This window comes from Microtus oregoni, unplaced genomic scaffold (assembly GCF_018167655.1).
Source record: "Microtus oregoni isolate MIOR12 unplaced genomic scaffold, Mior012 000024F_ref0000369, whole genome shotgun sequence".
In the NCBI taxonomy this organism is placed as follows: Eukaryota; Metazoa; Chordata; class Mammalia; order Rodentia; family Cricetidae; genus Microtus; species Microtus oregoni.
The window spans coordinates 31,750,674-31,770,518 of record NW_024543083.1 but is presented as its reverse complement, the minus strand read 5'-3'; the positions used below and the strand labels follow the sequence as shown (position 1 = coordinate 31,770,518).

At 34.7% G+C, this 19,845-nt stretch overlaps 1 protein-coding gene across 1 annotated transcript in view; it reads right to left on the bottom strand.

The window, feature by feature from the left end:
* The window catches only part of Glra3 (glycine receptor alpha 3), a 138,336-nt gene that overhangs the window by 73,111 nt on the left and 45,380 nt on the right, over positions 1-19,845 (bottom strand). The window contains exon 3 of the mRNA XM_041673841.1: positions 13,922-13,989. Within this exon, the coding sequence (XP_041529775.1) occupies positions 13,922-13,989 (68 nt within the window). The remainder of the gene's footprint in view (positions 1-13,921; positions 13,990-19,845) is intronic.

Below are 19,845 nucleotides of genomic sequence, written 5' to 3'. Positions count from 1 at the left end.
CAGCCTTCTTACATAGTTCTGGAGAATAGCAGATAAAATATTTCGCTGCTTCTGAGTCAAATGATGTGAATGTTTAAAACGTTTTTACAATTTACTGTTGCCTAAACAGTATATAAACAATCTACAAAAATTCAGAATTAAAATGGAAATGAAAGGAATCACTGGATATTGTATTTCCTGAGTACATGACACCATCAGCATTAATAGTTCTATATTTTCTTTATTTGAGACTATGGAGACAATTTTTTTCTTTTTTTTATTGGGAAAAGGAAAAAAAAAAACAAGTTTCTGCCTCCTCCCAGCCTCCCATTGTTTTTTGCAACTTCTAAGAACAGATTTTAAATTATATTAAATAAACTCCTACCTTCAACTTTCAACAAAATCATTTATTTTTTCCAAGATACCCAGAAAGATTGATGATATGTATATAGTCTTAGCATTCTTTGTGAAAACAGTGATTTAAAAAATAATAACAAAGCAATGGTGGAAATACAAGTGTCTCAAAATACAAAATATCTCGACCTTTTTGTTTAAATATTGAAATGAGAAGACAACAATATTCTTTGTGCCGGGTGGTGGTGGCGCACGCCTTTAATCCCAGCACTCGGGAGGCGGAGGCAGGCGGATCTCAGTGAGTTCAAGGCCAGCCTGGTCTAGAAGAGCTAGTTCCAAGACAGGAACCAAAAACTACGGAGAAACCCTGTCTCGAAAAAAAAAAAAAAACCAAAACAAACAAACAAAAAAACAATATTCTTTGTTAGGAAGCTTATAAGCTAAGAGTGAATAAGTGGGTTCAGTGTTATGTGCATACTGACAAGGGGCTTGCTTAATTCATTTGGTGTTAGAAGAATGCATTGTTCTTTGCTTTAATAAGCTATTTTGAGAAATAAGATTTGAAGAGTAAAGGCAATAAAATTCGCTTCAAGGGCTGAATTCTTCAGAATGAATTAAGCTTTAGAACATATTCCTCCACGACCAAGGTACTAAAAATTGTCAAGGGCAAATAATTTAGCCCTGATAAGTAATGAAAAATAGAAGGCCCATAAAGGAAAGAAGATTGAAAAAGCAGATTGCCTGCATTCAGACGCAAACCGTTACTCGGCTTTTGTAGTGGATAATACTTCAAAACCCATGGCCAAATTTAAGAGGAAAAAAATGTTCCTTTCTTTCATATGTTTTCTTTTGCTTTCTTGCTTTGAGTTGAAAGGGACGTAGGCAGAAATTCAGACTTATAATACAAATTAAATAATTCAAATCTTATTTCTCAAAATAGCTTATTAAAACACTGAACAATGCATTCTTCGAACAACAAATTAATTAAGTGAGCCCCTTGTCAATGCAATGAACACTGAGCCCACCGATTCAACCTTAGTTTCTCAGCTTCCTAAGAGTATGGCTGTCTTCCTGTTGGTTTATTGTGAAGTTTCATTTTTTTTTTTTTTTTTTTTTTGGTTTTTCAAGTCAGGGTTTCTCTATGGTTTTGGAGCCTGTCCTGGAACTAGCTCTTGTAGACCAGGCTGGTCTCGAACTCACAGAGATCCGCCTGCCTCTGCCTCCCAAGTGCTGGGATTAAAGGCGTGCGCCACCACCGCCCGGCATGAAGTTTCATTTTTATAGCGCATAGATGATACCTTGTAATGCCTGTCTTACAACATCCCCTTACCTTCCTCAGGAAGACAGAAATAAATGCTTCTGGAACGTGATGTCATCAAAATGAGCTCCAAAATCTTAAAGATAGTAGAACCAATACTGGAGAGATAGAAGTAATGCACTTCCCCACTTTGCATAAAGTTCAATCTTAGGTATCACAAAGGCAAGCAAACTCCTTAACCAGCTCGTGATGGCTGTGCATGCTAGTGCCATGGATAACATTCTGTTGTCTGTAGTGCTGGGTCAAACAAACATGGTTACCATAGGGGAACTGCCTATAAGCTTATAGTGTCTAATGGCAGATGTTTGGTAATAGGGTTAGTAGACTTATATGAAGACTTCGTTATAAAAAAAATTCTACTTGTTTTGAATAACTCAGTTAATATAAGGATCTACAAACAGTAGAGACAGGTCATTATTAAATTGTAAATTTTACTGCTAGGTAGGTTTATCTTCTAATTATTTAAATAACACTTTAAAACATCCCAGGCAAGACATGCATTTCCCAGATCCATCTATGGTTGTTTCTTTGCAAAATTTACAACTTAAAAAAAAACACAAAAGCTAGTGTTCTTAGAATAAACAAAACTATAAAAAGGAGAGTAGTAAATAAAATGTTACAATGGTCCCAAGGCTGGAAGTCCCACCTGCTGCTCATTACCCATGACAAGGAGGTAGCAACATAAGTCAAGTGACCCACTGGCCCTGGCGAGTTCCATATCTGCAGTGACTCTAAATTTTGCGTTTCAGTCCTTTTCAAATAGTGTGGATTCACTAACCAAATGGCCTGCCTTCATCAGCTCCCTGCTGCCCAATTCCACCAGTGGGCATGCATCCAACCTTCTCCCTTTCCACTGCTCTCTTCTGATCTTCCACTTAGTATATACACACCCCTATGTCATGACTAGTTTTCAGCTGCTCAGAGTAGCTCAGTCTTAACCAATAGGTGCCCCTCTCAAGACAGCCCTAAGTTGTAGTTCTCTGAGACATAAGAGATTCGTTTTCTCCATGTCTCATCTGATATGTAGCAGTTGTCAATGTCACATCAAACCATTTGACTGCATTCAAGGTTTTTGAGAACTGGAGAGTAATCGTGTACCTGACTGCTAGACAGTTGTAACTAGAACTGCCTGGATTTCTCTGTGTTTGGGGATCAGTTTCCCCTCTCTAGGGCAGGAGAGGATCTCTTGTTGCCTTTTTTATGACTCTTTGTGAGGTTCTTTTGTTTATCTCTTTAGATTATCATCTCTCCATTAGTACTCCTAGTCTTCTCATTTCTGGAGATACTCTGAGGAAGATTTTAATCCAACTTCTTCCACTGTGGACAGCCGTCAGTGGAGAGATGTGTAACTGATAAAAGTACATTGAATAAGAAACGATGTGCTCAGCTGTGAACACAGCATCTTTATGAATCTCACTTACCACCTCCACTAACAACAAAGCTCAGGGGGTATCCCAGAAAAGGAGATAGAAAAAAAAAATGGTCAGAGCTAGATGATGGGCAGGGGATTGCTGTGAAATGCTGTCTTCTGAGCATGGCGTGACCATCACAGCAACTGTGGTTACCTACGCAAGACAGACAAAATCCTGGCACAGATGGTATAGGTCATATCCAGGATCTACTCCATACTGAAGAATTATTGGCAATGGGTAGTTGCTAGGAGTAGGAGAGCAATTCTTTATAGAAGATAAGGCAGTGGATAAATTTACATGCTCTAGTGCATGGTAGCACACTGATTCACAAACTGGCAACACAAACGAGATTTAGTGAATTATCAAGAAAAAGGAAAAAAAAGCCATGAATTTCAGGGGAGGTCTGATGTGGCTGGAGAGGGAAAGAAGGAAGAGATGGGATTTTATTTCATTGCATACATAAAAGAAATTATCAAAAATTAAAAAAAATTAGAAAATTACTCATACCGATTTTATTGTCATTGGGAAAACAAAGAATAATCTTTGCAAGGAATATTTTGAAAGTAATTTTTCTCAAATATTTAAAAATATGATTTAATAATGCTTACACGAGTGAAATAAAATAATAAGATATCACCCACTATAAATGAAGTAAAACTTTTTTTCTTGCACCAGTATGGGAAAAAGTCTGAAAGTAGTTTGAATGTATCTGTAGTTAATGCAGATGTCAATTTGCTTACATGCAAAGCTTGAAAAATAACATCTGAAAAAGATACATCACTATAATAATAAAACAGAAAATTTAACTTGGCTTTCACCATACATCTACTAATAATTTTGAAAATATATGGAGAAATAACATTATATTACTTCCTTCTCAAAATATTAATTGTCGTTGGTCATCCAATTTACCATGGAACACAGATAGATTAGTTGGTGCTAACTATACTTATGAATACCACACAAATATATATTCTGGAGGCTGGAAATCTAGCAAGGTGATAGAATATTTTCCTAACATTTGTGAGGCCATGATCACAACTACCATCATCAAATCATTACTGTTCAATATTCAATCTCAAGAAATACAATTTATTCTCCAGGGAGCACAAATAAAACTTTTAGTGATTTAGAAAAATCTTCCTTTTAAGAAATACTCATAGTAGATACATAAATATGTGTTGTAAACAAGGCGTTAAAATCTCACGGGGAAGTAAACTAATAGAAAAACCTATGTAAGGGCCTCTGGAGGGAGGCATAATGAAAAAACAGTGCTAGAATCATCATCTTAGGGAAACTAAAGCAAAGCAGAGATGCAAAAAATATCTTTATTAATTTATTTGTTCATGTCTGCTGTTAAGTCTTGATTAATAATTTTAATCTAAGCAGCATTGGATAAAGCATAGCAATTATCTTTATATCTAGTTAAAATGAAATGAAGAGTAAAATATATTTAACGTTGGAGTTTTTAGTCTACTGAAGCTATTTCTTGAAATGCTTATTTAAAACTGATAGACTGTAATTCAGCAAATGATTATTAAAAAAAACTTCAGTGAGTAAAAAGCATGAAAGGAGCTGGTGTGTATAATAAGTAACTGTAAAAGTCAGGTGGAAAAGTGAAAACACAACCTAGGGCTAAAAGAAGAGTTCCACAGGAGAAATGGGTTAAACCTATTTTATTGCCTTCGATGGGGTCTGGTTGGTTTTGCAAACAGCTGTGGTAGAAAGTCCAAAAGCAAAGCTTCTTTGGAAGATCAAAGGTGATCAAAGGAGAGAGAGAAGAAGGGAGGGAAAGAGAGAGAGAGAGAGAGAGAGAGAGAGAGAGAGGGAGAGAGAAATATTTTATTGCTCAAAGGTCTGGAGATAATTTCTAGGTGCATTTGTTGTCTCAGGGATAAAAATAATGTTCCATTCAACTCAACAGACGAAGTAAATGAGGTCACAAATGAAGGTTGTTCAGGATTTATTTGTGAATAATTGATGTATCTATTTAATATTTCTAGACATATGTTAATAAGTTCATTTTTTGTTGGATTGAGCCCTTTAATACTACTTTGTGACAGGATTATTTGTCTTATGATTAAACTACTCTCTGGAGTGTTGGCAATATTCCACAACAACTAAAGAATAATTTAAAAAGGATTGCCCAGATTATAGTACTACTTTACTGCGTTACTGAAACTATTATTTTTCATGTTATCCATAGGGCAAAGGGTTTATTCTTTTAAATCTCCTCAAAGAATTTTGAAGCAAAATGTTTCATTTTCTTTCATTGTAGAACTAATTTCCATGTACTAAGTTCCTTTTAAAGAGATAAAGTAGGGGTGAGGAGGGAGATCCTATCTAGTGGGAATCTCCCATTTTTTATTGGTGTACTTGGCAATGCAGAGTGGTGCAGACCCAGGTTTTTGACACCCTGGCTCGTTTTGAGCCCTTCCGATACCAAGTTAGCAGGAGTTTTGTTTTGTAGCCAATCTAGACAGATACAGTTGGATTACAACTGAAAAAGTTGCCACCAATCAGTGTGATAGTGAGCACTTCAAGGCTTCAGTATTAACTTTCCCTTCTGCATCTGCCAGATTCAGTTGGTAGCAAAGGAACAAGTGATCTTGCTTGTCACATACTTAACATTAACTGCAGTGCAAAGTGACAAGTTTTGACTGTTCCCAATCACTTTAGAGAACGTGATCTCCAATCTTACTTTATCATTGGCAGTCAAAATGATATTTGTAGGGTATTATTTCAGCATAGAACCATCTCTAAGAACACAGAGATGAATTCCAGGAACTGTTCCATGAGATCGTGAGATCCTGTCATTTTTGTGGCATTTGTCCATCAAGAGAAGGTATTTAACTGATCTGGTAGCTAATAGTTATTTGCCAAGTCCCCCTCTAAAGAGATCTACATGGATTCAATACCATCGTTGCAAATTCAGATTAGAGACAAATGACTTATGTGACATGTATCTTTACATTTACACTAAAGAATTCATCACAAAACTTTCAAATCTATAAGTACTATGTAATTAACTTTTTAATCTACAGATCATAAGGAAACTCCAGAAAGACGAAAGTCTAAAAGATAGACATCACAGAGATGAGGATCTGAGGGCACCCTACTCTTTATACTTTTACTGTCTGAGTCATCAGCACCTTTTATCTTTGTCACATTTTTCTCCTATTATTAAAAAAATGCTTTTAAACAATATTTTTGTTTAACAACATTATACTCTCTCTAAACAATTGTGGATCATAATATTCCTTACAGGATATCTAACATAAGAGAAAGATCTTCAGAGAGTTTCCTTTCGAGAAATGATGGTTTATGGAATGTTTTGTGGATGAATATATTGAGCTGAGATTTATTCGTAAACTTGATAAGGGTCACTAAGGTGGGCAACAATCTCATACATCTATTTTCTTCAACTATTCCCATAAATGAACCTATTTCTTGTTGATGCTTAGAAACCACAGTTCAGAACACATTCGTGATGCCTGTCACTGGTTACTCATACATGGAATTAAAAGTACTCCAGACCAAAGCTATTACTATATTTGTAATGGCTTCAGTACTATAAAAGTAATACTGTGAGGTCAAGATGTTAACAGATCCGTTGTTAATATTAAAAGGCTATCCATTTGCTTCTAGGCAACTCCCAAAAGAAGTGAAATGAGTCATTTAATCTGTTAATGTAACATAGGATTGCTCTGTGAATGCTATAACAGCACTCATCAAAAGAGAGAATGCCTTTAAGTGAACCTAACTCATCGGCAATGGATTTGAAGGACCGAGAAGTCATTTCTGGCAAAAGTTACAAAAGAACAGAAAAAGGCTTCTTTTAAATTGAGCACATTTCCTTACCCTTTCCATGAAAAATATGTTATAGTGAACTTAGTAAGTAATTTCTCTTTAATGTCTCACATTTAAAAAAGCATTCTTGTATCACCATTAACCCCACAGAGTCTATTTTCTGAACATATTTATTTCTTCATTGAAAATTATGAAATTATCTTTGCATCAAGTTAGTTAAAAAACAAATTCTTTTTAAGGAAATACTGAATTATACAGGAAGAGAGATGAAAAAAGACAAGTGCATTTAAACATTATTAGCCCACGTTCTATTTATTGTGAAATGAAACATTTAACTCACATTTCAGGGACAACAGAATCGATGTAACACTACCATTGAGACACAGAACTGTTGAAATACAGAAATGACAAACGGAAAATTGTCCTTTATTTACCCATGTCAAGTATATTAAAACAAACTATGTTTTGAGAAAAATAAAATTTTCAGCCTAAATATGAAAATTACCTATCTATATGCAGCACCATGCAATTAGGAAATCCTTCATAATAAGCATTATATTAGCTTATAATGCAAAGAATATAATGATTAGCAAAGAATGTCTCAAAGAAAAGAGATCCTTGCAGATCCTGTAGTCAGAACATTTTAAGAAAAAATTTGGGCAAAATATTATAAAGAAAAATAAAATCACTGAATTCTCACCGAGTAAAGCAATATGATTTCACTAAAGTTTATCTGATAACTTGGGACAAGTAGCATGCACCATCAATAAAACTAATAAAGCAGCACACAAACAATCCTCAATGACTGCAGTTTCATTAATGGCCTTTATAAAGTCACTGAATAAATTTCAGGGAAGGGATATAAAATGCTTTAGCAGGAAATTTTCAGCAATTTATTTGCCAATGCTAATTCTTAAATGTATAACATAAAGGGATGAAAAAAAGTACAAAGAGGTAAAAACCCTTAAAAAGTTTAAGTATAGAGAAAAATTTGTTATTTTTGAAATAACAAATATGCAAAAATTAGCATGATTATTCTTCAGAAAGAATTATTGGGGGCTGGAGAGATGGCTCAATAGTTAATAACATTGACTGCTATGTCAGAGGATATGGGTTCAATGCCCAGAACCAACACAGTGGCTTACAGCCATATATGACTTCTTTTCCAGGGCATCTGATGCCTGCTTTGGCCTCCACAGGGACTTGTCACACATGTGGTGAACAGACATATATGCAGGCAAAACATCCATACAATAAAAATAAATATATAAAATTTAAAAAGATAAATATTAATCCTAAGTTGAGACAGCAGCAAAAACTTCCAGCATAACAATTACAAAAATACTCTTATTTAAACTAAGAGAAAGACCTAAAACACCAAACAACCCATAAGAAAAATATAGAGAAGAGATTACAAAGATCTTGGAATTGAAGGTATTGCTTGACAAAGAAAGCTATGGTTAAGCTAGTGGAATGGAAAATTCTAAACAGGGCTGGAGAGATGCTTCAGCCATTAAAGGCTAGGATCACAATGCAAAAAATAAGGGAAAGTCTAAATAGGCCAACATTGGGTCAAGAAATAGAACTTATTAAATGCTTCCAGACAGATTAAATTGCTGTAACAGACCACGTACTTATGAAAGAAATAATCTTTACATTAAGTGTCTTAACCAATAGAGAAAGAACAAACACTTTTAACTAGTTTGGAAACAAACATTATACTGACATTAAAATCTTTTTCTAAGTACGTGAGATACTAAAATTACAGTTCAGAATTCAAAGTTAAAACTGATAAAAAAAAAGATCCTAAAACTAATTTTAGAAAATTAAATATAGCGATTACAAAAATATAGTAAATTATTAAAGTGAAGGTTATGCACACAATTCAATTATGTTTTGCTCTTTAGAACTCAACCCATAAATTCTATGATATTAACAAAATAAAGGAGAATTCTAACCTTATTTTATTCAATCCTAGGATATCACTGGAGAAAACACAGTGTCAATTACAGCACCACAAAGTGGTTCAGCAGGTTAAGATACTTGTTGCCAGACATGAAAAACTGACTTTGATCCCCAGTTGGGTGGAAAGAGGGAAACTGCTTGTTAGTGGTTCTCTGACCTCCACATAAGTGTCATGCCATGTATTTACACACACACACACACACACACACACACACACACACACACATACACACACACACACAAAATCACACACACATACACATGCATGTGCAAACACAAACACACACACAATAAAATTTTAAAAGGAGACTTAAAAAGCAATAAAAACATTTTTGGTCTGACAAAGGTCACTTACAGGAAATGTAAATTGATATTCTTTTAAGGGTAACTTTCAGACACATGTATACAATATTTTATTACATAGATATACATTACCTAGCCATGGTTTATATAGATATCTTCTTACAAAGTTATCATAGACTTCAACCAAATTAATACCTCTCCATTTTCTTAATCTTCCTTTTTCTGTTGACCCATGCAATTCCCTTGGATAATTTCTCATATATATGTTTGTATACATGTAAATATGGGATACTTATATAAAATAAAGAATCCTCAAATAACAGAATATATACATTATTTTTTACTGAATATGATTTATTACACTTAATATAATAATATCAAGTTGTATCCATTTTTCAGAAAGAACATAATTTCAGTTTTTTATTTGCAGGTGAATGAATCTGCTTACAGATATATACCACACGGCCACTATATATCTGTAGCTAAATCTCTAAGGTCATTCACTAACTTATTATTTGTGTACAGCACTGTAGTGAACACTGATATGTACTCACATCTGTGATATGGTGACCTTGAGTTCTGTTATAGATGCAGAAGTGGTATAGCTTAGTCACAAGGGAGTTCCTGTTTTAGTTTTGTGAGTAACTACCTACTGATTTTGCCTGTACTAATTTGCATTCCCCACAGCTATGTATAAGAGGTCTCATTTCCTTTATTATCCTCACTAGGAGTTTTTTACTTTATATAATTTTTTAATGATAACAATTTTCAATAGAATGAGATGAGCTCTTAATGTAGCTTTAGTATACACACACACATACACACACACGTGCAAACACACGAGTACCTTTACAAATGTTCATTAGTTATTAACTACCCTAAAATAAAAAAAAGGTTTACTGTGGTGTTATCTTGTTTGCACAAATAAAGCATGCCTGAAGATCAGAGGGTGGAGCTAGTCACTAGCTAATCATAGAGGTCTGGAGTCTGTACAGACAGGGAGTGAGAGAGAAGTGATAAGGTGGGAGGAGACAGGAACTCACTCTCTTTACAGCTGGGAAGTTGAGTAGGTAAGGTGGCTGTGGTTTTGCTTCTTTGTCTCTCTGATCTCTGTATTTTCTCCAATATCAACTCTGAGTTTTTATTTTTAAGAGCTATTAGACTTGTGCTAATAGCTACAAGTTTATTAAAGATTTTAATCTTTAGTAAATACATATAAATATTTAGGAATAAACTTAAAATACATGGTGTCTTAGGGTTTCTATTACTGTGAAGAGACATCATGACCAAGGCAACTCATGTAAAGAAAACGTTTCATTGGGATGGCTCGCTTACAGTTTCAAAGGTTCAGTCCATTATCAACGTGGTGGGGACATGTGGGCAGACATGGTACTGGAGAGGTAGCTATTGAAAGATTGCCTAAAAATATTTTTAATATCTTTGTTATATTCTTTTAATCTAGTGGGCAATCATAGTTTAATTAGTATATATATATATATATATATATATATATATATATACACACATATACATACAGAACTGGAATAATGTGAATATATTTAAAAATATGAGTCTGGAAAGCTAGCTTGATGCATAAAGGCAGCAACCTCTAACTCTAACAACCAAAGCTCAGTCCTCACAAGTCGCAGGTTGGAAGGAAAAAAAATCCAAAATCCATAAATTGTCCTCTCACTTCTACATGTGCACTGTGGGGTGCATGTACATGTGTGTGCAAATACACACATGCACACACACAATAAAAACAAATAAATAAAATGCAATAAAAATATTATGTTGGGATATTATTTTGAGGTGTGTGACTTTCGTTTATGCTGCACTTGTTTAACTCTGTAAAGCTGTGATTCTTTGCTGATCTAAAACACCTGATGGTCCTAATAAAGAGCTGAATGGCCAATAGTGAGGCAGGAGCAAGAATAGGTAGGGCTGGCAGGCAGAGAGTATAAATAGAAGGAGAAATCTAGAAGAAGAGAAGTAGCAAGCAACAAGAGAAGATTTGGAGGAAGATGTCATGGGCCAGCTACCCAGCCACCCAGCCAGCCATGGAGGAAGAGTGAAAGTGAAATATACAGAAGTCAGAAAAGGGAAAAGCCCAGAGGCAAAAAGTAGTTAGAATAATTTAGGTTAGAAAAGCTGGAAAGAAACAAGCAAAGCTAAGGCAGGTATTAATAATTAAGAATAAGTCTCCACCTGTGATTTTTTTGGAAGCTGGGGGGGGTGCCCCCGCAAAAGCCAAAAGAGTAAAACTTCACACAAAATATTAACATGCTATTAGCATAAAATTAATGTAAAACATGTTAACATATATTAGCATAAAATTTGTTAAAAAAAATTTTAAACAAATACAGTTACTAAACAGTAGCATGCAATTTATTTGGAGAGTAATGATGGTGGACAGTATGAATAAAATATAGCAATTTAATCAACTAGAAGCAAAATAATTTCTGATACTTCTGATCAAAATATGGTAGCAAGTTTTACTCCCCTCTATTACTTTGAGAGATGGAAACCATATTTCAACTGTAGTAGCCAATAGTATGAAACGTTTAAAATATCTAATCAAAGCATTTGGATGAGAATAATAGTATCATATATTTAGTAAGATGGAAGAATAAAAAAGAAAGACACCAATGTGAAGTTTTAATGAGCAATTAATCTCTGGGGTCTTTATTAATCTTTACTTATACTTACTCATGACTGTCAAAAGAGAGAGACATTTGCTAAAACTGCCTTTAAACTTCAAATTTTTGCTATACTGCAAGAAGGACATAATGTTTGTTATATCTGTATGTTTACTGTATTTCACAATGCAAAATGTTAACAAATTTAGTCAGCAGATTCATATTGTAGCTATGATGGACAGTTTAGTGGCAGGCTAGAGAATTGCTTCATAAATAACAGAATCCTTCAGGAACCTGAAAATCAGAGTTCCTCTATTTCAGTCAAGCCCTGTTGCCTTCCTTCACTAAGACAGCAATTTTTTCCAACTGTTGTTATGGAAGGTATTTTCTGGAAGCAATCTTGCACAGGAGAAATAAAAGGAAATGTATTTCCAAGATTTTAGGATTGTAGTTCGTGTATAGAATAAATTAAAACGGGAGAGCTGCCAGGGGACACAAATATAAACAGAATTACACAGAAAAAAAAGCCTGTTGTTATTTTCTTTTGATGATTTAGATGGAGCATACACATATACAGGAGATGAACTAGCTACCCATTATGACTCCAGAAGATGCTAGTCTGAACCAATTACAGCTACTTTAAAGGTAGATTCTTGACAGCATCACACTTTGCTTCTATAAGAAATTGTATCATTTCCTGTGCTTGCTTTAAAACACATTCTTATGTATTTATATGCTGTGTTAAAGATCATTCTACAAATCTTCATCATCCATTGAAGTTTGAGCCCTATTATTCTTAGTCAATGCTTTTTCCTCTAACTACTGCATTTGGGGGGGACCACGGAGATACGACTTGATGATAAATAGTGCAGCAATTTGATGGAAATGGTGCCTGAAAGATTATCTGTGTTGAGATGAATTCATTTCCATTCTTTTTAAATCCAAAACAATTGACAGCGAAAATAATTTCCCCATTAAATTAGCAAATTTGTGCTTTATTTCATAAGAAATTTCATTATTATCTAAGTTTGAAATATGCAAATGATTGTCATTTTCTTATGACAGATTTGGGAATATTAATTTTTCAAGTATTTTATATGATAGTTTAGTTAAGTCTACCCGGGATAGTAATGCAAATTATCCTTGTTAAGTTTAGAAATACAGTATAATAAGAACCATCACACTTTGTTTTAAATGTTGGCTGCTAGATCATTTTACAGATATTTAGTGGTTCAATAGCATATTTTTGCCTTTTTTATGTCAGCTAAATTTATCGGTTAGTATGACAGATCATACAAGAATGTACAACATAATATTTAATTATTATTAAAAACAAAGTTGGTATATCTATAATGCTCAGCTTTATTTTCTCGTGCCTTATTAACCTAATTGTATGTAGTTCCCTCAGTAAGACAGCATTGTTAGATGAAAATGCACAATAATTATAGTTTGTGTAGATTATTTTAGCTTTGAGTTTCTTTTGATTATAATACTGAGGTCTAAACCTAAGGCTCCACTTCTGGGGAAGCACCTGGTATGAAGCCACAGCTCCCAAATTCACCGTTTTCCCTCCACTTTTTCAGTTTGATAGCATCTAAATTTCCTAGGCTAGCCTGCCATCTACTCTGCAGCCCACACTGCAAATGAACCCGTAATCTTCCTGCCTCAGACTCCTGAGTAGTTGGGATGAGAAACCTGTACCTGTAGGACTATCACTTATTATAAATCTTTCTTATGTTTGGGAAAGTGCTTTATTCACTTGAGAAGGGAATTTAGTAGGATACACAAGAGTACGGTACATGTAGACCATAAGCATGGAGAATAATGAAATATCAAGGTATATACTATTATGCATATGGTGGCTTTGTTGAGTACTGGAAATAAATAATCTGGTAGAGTTTTAATTTTAAATGGAACTCTAACACTATAGTGTTGAATTAGAAAAATCCAATCTTGTTTTTAATGCTTTTTTTGTTCTTTAATAGTTCCTAGATAGACATTATTATCTATAGTTGATAGTAATTTAGTCATTCCACTAAGTTCATTTATTAAAATCTCATATCAAATTAAGCTGTCAATTCCCACTAATGTAATTACAAATTAATCAGGTGTGAAACTTGTTACAAAGTAGAGAGACTTACCATAGTTGTTTCTGCAATGGAGCCAAAGCTGTTTATGAATATGTTGCATGTTACATTAACTGGAGGCCCTGGAAAAAGAGAAGAATATTATAGAGGCTGATGGATGCCTACCTAAAATATGTCCAAGTCATTCTGTGCTTTTCATTATTGTAAAAAAAAAAAAAAACAGGTTTTTTTTTTGTATGTGCACAGATGCACATTCCTGCACTTAGTGAAAACTCTCAAAGTTGGTATGATGTCCTTTGAACATAAATACTGTGTCATATATAAAAATGTATTCTAGTGAATATAAAGACTGCATATTGTGGAGGTCTATTTTCATGCCCTAGAAAGACCAAATGCAACCAATCCTGGTTGATCTCGGACTTCGTACAGGCAAGAAGGAAAGGAGAAGGCAGAGTCAATATTTTAACCTAGAATTAGTAGCTGATTACTGACTGTCTGATGAGGATAGTCACATGATGAAGTTAGTCACATGATGAAGATAGTCACATATGAATCACTTTAGAGAAATTCTTCTGTTCTTTTCCTCAGAATATTTTTCTGTCTCTGCATGTCTTCTAAAACTTTGTTGAAAATTGGAAGCATTACATAAGCTATGGTGATATATATATCTAGACAATGTGTCATGGTACACCTACAATCTCAAACACGCCTTTACCTCCAATTCACAGTTTTTATTGCTTTTAGATTTTATTCTTTGTTGGTCAGCAATTTACAGTGATTTCTAGTCACTGATTTTTCTTTTTTCTGTGAGCTTTAAGGTCAGAATGGTTGGAGAGTGGTTTCTTGAGTTTCTTGAGCCTGTAATTATGTACTCAGTCAGGGAGTTTCATTTTCTTTGAGGAACAGCTTCTACGCTCAGGAAGATATTACTCTCTATCTTACCTTTCTGTTCCTAGCACAGGGCCCAGACTCCGTCAGAACAGTCTTCTCTTCAGTCTCCTCTGGGTGTACACATAGCCCTCAGCCGTGTATAACTTCCACAGTTGTCAGAACATAGGAGAGCTTTTCCAAGTTTCATAAGCTTCTCATACCTCAGGTTTGTTTAGTATACTGAACAGACTCTTACTTGCAGTTGGGAACAATAGAGAGCAAATCCAGCTTCTGATTGTTTTCAACAGATGTCCAGAGAACCATGACTTTCCCCAAATATGGTCTAGGGCAAGGAATTATTATCTTCTGTCATGACAGTATGGAGAGGCCACACAGTGACAACCCTCTCTGGATATTCTATCTAAAGAGCGACCAGCGCTGCCTGTTTTCATAGAAGCTGCTGCAATGGTGCATTTCAGACTACTATAAACCTGGGCATGAAACCAAGTTTAAATACATTCTGGTGTTAAAGAATTCCATCAATTTTCTTGAATAAACACTTCTCAGACTGTTACGAGCATGTGCTTTATATTTAGGATTCTAAAAGCTAATTTTGATGATTCTGCCAATGTTTTATTGAAAGAGAAGATTCCTTGCTTAACCACTATCCAGTCCCTTTTCAATGTCTGATTGCAGTCACCATAAAGTCAAGGAATTTTATTATTAGGTTCAATTACTCACTTCCTCACCAAATTTCTAAAGCCTATGCAGAGCAAATGGAAGATTCACAGAGAGGCACTGATGTACCAGAGCTAGATCTGGGAACAGTTAACTCTTAACTTCTTACCAAGTACAAGATATTATTTACTCCAAGATAATCTAGGAGTGGGCAATATTCTACCATTTGTTCATCAAGATATCCAAGTTATCAAATGCCATGGAAGACATTTTAGGTGCTATAAGTAGCACGGTCAGGTCAAATTTTAAAAATCATATTTTCTTACTCTATGTTCTTTCCCCTAATATTCTTTACATAATATTCTACAAACATTCAATTATCTGGCCCCAAGTTTTGTAATTAGCTGATAATTATGTAAATGAAACATTTTGTTGTATAGGTTAAATTTCTCTGCTTTAAAATTTATTTAAATTAATCATATAAAAATATACAAGTTAACATATGAGAATAATTTATTTTATTTCCTTAGTTAATACATAAGGGTTAATTTATTTTCAAGTTTAGTATAGGAAAATAGCCTCTAGGCCTATCTTTATCTTTCTTTTTATAGAAAAGTAATCATTAACTCTTTAAACAGATTTGTTGGAAACTTGGGGGATGACTGTGTGGGTAAAAGTATGTGCTATGCAAAGATAAGGACCTGAGTTCCAATCCTAAGTACCCAAATAAAATCATCTAGACATACATGCATGTACCTGCAGCCCCAACATTGATGGGTGGAGACTAGTGGGTTTCAAGAACTCTCTGGTCATTATAGCCTAAACAGCAAACTCTCAGTTCAGTGAAAGACTTTCTCTCAAGGCAATAAAGGACAAAATCATATAGAGAGACACTTAATACCCACTTCTGATTTGAGCATATGTCATGTACATCTGCATACAACAACAACAACAACACACACACACACACACACACACACATATCCCAATGATAAGAACAGAAAAGAGAGAGATTCTTTGTGTATTTACCTAAAGTAATCTAAATGAGGTAATTAATGGTGTAGGTATATGTTCTGATGCTCACACAGAAGCTAAAGACTAAATCTTCTCTTCATACCCCAAACACAAAAATATTTTTGATATCTTATTGCCTGCACAGATTTAAATTATCATTTTATGTTATATTCATTTTATAAAATTATTGTAGCAATGAAAATATTCTCCAAGTGTCTTATTAACTTATACACATGTTCTGAGTGTGGTATTACCACCCCTAGTTGATCAGGGGTTTGAATATAAAGGTTTATGTATGTCATAAGGGAACAAATTTGTATTCACAGAAGAGCAATGTTCAGAGGAAAAGTAGGTCAGAATTAGGTCAATTTACAAAGAGTTGGGAAAACAAAGGAAGCCAGAAAAATACCTAATTTAATTTCATTTTTTATAGATCCTTTTTTTCGAAATTGATAATTGTATTGTTTTCCACATAGCTTCCTCCATGTGTGTCATAACCACAGGGTCTGAAATATCTAGATTATCCATCTGTCTATGTATGCAACTCTTTAGATACTATAGCAGTTTCATTTTCCTTGGTCCTATAACCCAATATATTTTTCTTTATAACATAGCAGACAACCTGTTTAAAGTGTGTGTGCTGCCAACAGTGCACTGGGAAATGTTCCCACTGCCTTGTTTCATGGGATTCTCTTCCATGGTGCCCATTTCTTCTTTGGAGGTTCATTTCTTCATTTTAATTGAAGATGTCTTCTGTTAACTTTTGATGGAGTACATAAGACTCTTATGCCTTAAAGCTCCCTTCCCTACAGATGCATTTTTTGTATTGCTCTCATTCTTAATATGTAATTAGGCTTTCTTATAAAAATTGAAAGTGGGAATACTGTTTTGTTTGTAAATTTTGAAGTTCCTCCTCACTTCCCAACACTGCTGTAGAAAATTACAAGATGATGATTCGTGACCTTTGCGAATGACCTAACGTTCTTTCTAAAATAGTGTCAGCAAGGGGACCAATGCCATATTCATGACTTGTGCATGTTCACACTGTTACAATAATTTTAGATAGCAAATGTGGCATAAATCCAAAATTATAACTATGTGAAGGTAATAAGATTTAAAAATAATTTTGTGTTTGGGGTATGGGTGGATGCATAAAAATGATTCAATCTTTATCCTCTGTGTGAGTATAAAAACACATGCCTACAACATTAAATTTTTTGTTTCTGAAACCCACACCAATTGAAGGCTAAGCTTTGGAGCCCAGTCATATTGAGTACATCTGCCAAACACTCTCATACCTTTGGCTCAGGAAATATGCCAAAGAGAAGTTTGAGAGACTGCAAGAGTCAAACACTCAGTGCATTTGCTGTGAGGTCATGATTGCTAGCAATATCAGAAGCAACATACAAAAGTCTCATCACCATGACTCTCCAAATGTGAACTGACTAAACAGGCATTAATGGAATCCCAAGGCAGATAGGAAAAGTTCCATAAATTCTCGACCCTACACAAAAAATAATAAGCAATGTGTAAAGCTGTTAGTGGGAGAGTCATTTCCAGGGAAAAGAACAGTAAATGGCTCTCCAGTGTTAAGCGGTCAGCCCGGAATATATACACCCAATTAATAATATGATAGAACAGTTTCTATTTAGGAATATATGTATATTTATGTTTATATACATATATGTATGCAATTCAATTACTCAATAAAAACATAAATTTGAAGAGCATGAATGGTGTAAGGTAGGAAGGGTTCAGAGGAGGAAAGTAAAACGAGAAATACTTTAATAATATTATAATCTCAAACATAAAATTGAAAATAGAAAAATCAAACAAATGAGCAAAAAATATCTTATTGAGATAAATTGAGGTAAATACCCATAGAACCTGTGGTTAGGAAACCCACAGAGACAGCTGACCAGAGCAAGTGGGAGCTCTCTGGCTGGACTGACAGCTGAGGTACCTGCATAGGATCCAACTAGGCCCTCTGACTGTGGGTCATTTCTGTGGCTTGTCCAGTTTGTGGGGCCACTAGCAGTGGAACCAGGATTTATCCTTAGTTCATGAACTGGCTTTTGGAGATCATTCCCTAGGGAGGAACACCTTGCTCAGCTATGATACAGAAGGGAGGGGGTTGGTCCTGCCTCAATTTGATATACTTGACTTTGTTGACTCCTCATTGGAGGAGGCCTTACCCTTTCTGAGGAGTGGATGAGGGTAAAGGGTGGGAGGAAAACAGTGTTGGGGGGAGGGAGGAGGGGACAGAGGGTAAACTGTTTGGTACGTAAATGAAAATAAAAAACTTTTAAATAAAGGAAGAGAATAGGGAATTTACTCCACCATTTCTTTATATTTCATCAAAAGGAAAGTGTGACATCACAGTTAAGTGTTAGAGGTAAATTTTTCCTTCACTCTATGTAAGTCTAAAGTGAGGGCCTCTGAACATACACACAGGTGGATGGTATCCTTAAAATTTGGAAGGAGTATTTGGCATTTCCAGGCTCCTAAGGTGTGATTCCACCTAAGAATAAACACTGCTATTTTCTCTGGCTAATTACAGCAGGAATACAGGTCTCAGGGTCAGTCTTCACTTTCAGACTAATTATGTCATACCTTCTTGATTTTCCCTTAAACAGAAAAACACGAATTCACTAGTGTTGATTTCATTCACTTTAAAATAAAATGCAGATGGAGATGCAAAATAAGATGCAGATACCAGTACTCTGGGGACCACAGCCTGGGGAGCTGTAAAAGGACTCAGGGCCCCATTCATTTGTTGAAATTGAGATAAAAAAAACAAAAGGAGGTGACTTGCTATCCTTGTTTTTATCAAGAAGGGCCTTTGCTGTAAGACTTTGATTTGCACTAGGCATAGAGTAAATGGTAATTTAATTGTTTCTCTAATTAATTTTCTTAGCATCTTTTACGTGTGATTTTAATTTAAAAAAGTATGAATAGTAGCAGAGGAAATAAAATTAGGACAAAATAATTAAAAAATTTCAACTCTAAAGTATTTTTTTTAATGAACAAATGTCTCAGGGCACATCTTCATTATCCCACAAAGGTTTAAAGAGTAAATATCATATTATGAGGAGAAACCACTGAAATCATTGATTTTTTTTCCCTAAAATATGGTAATGCCACTCTCTGTTGAACAGAGATTTGAATATAAAGGTCAAAGAATGTCCTGAGCAAACTAACATGCTTCTACAAAAGAGCAAGGACAAAAAGAAAGTTAGCCAGTTAAGCTCCACAAATGGCAGCCCGTGCCACTCTGTGATGTCACCAACAAGATGCAGAAGGCCATTAACAAAGTAAATAGTCTTTTTCAAATTTAATGTGAAAATAAAGGAACTTCCGGTGGTCTCGGCTCTAAACTTTATACTTTGTCTTGTCAGATATATATTTTGCCTGTG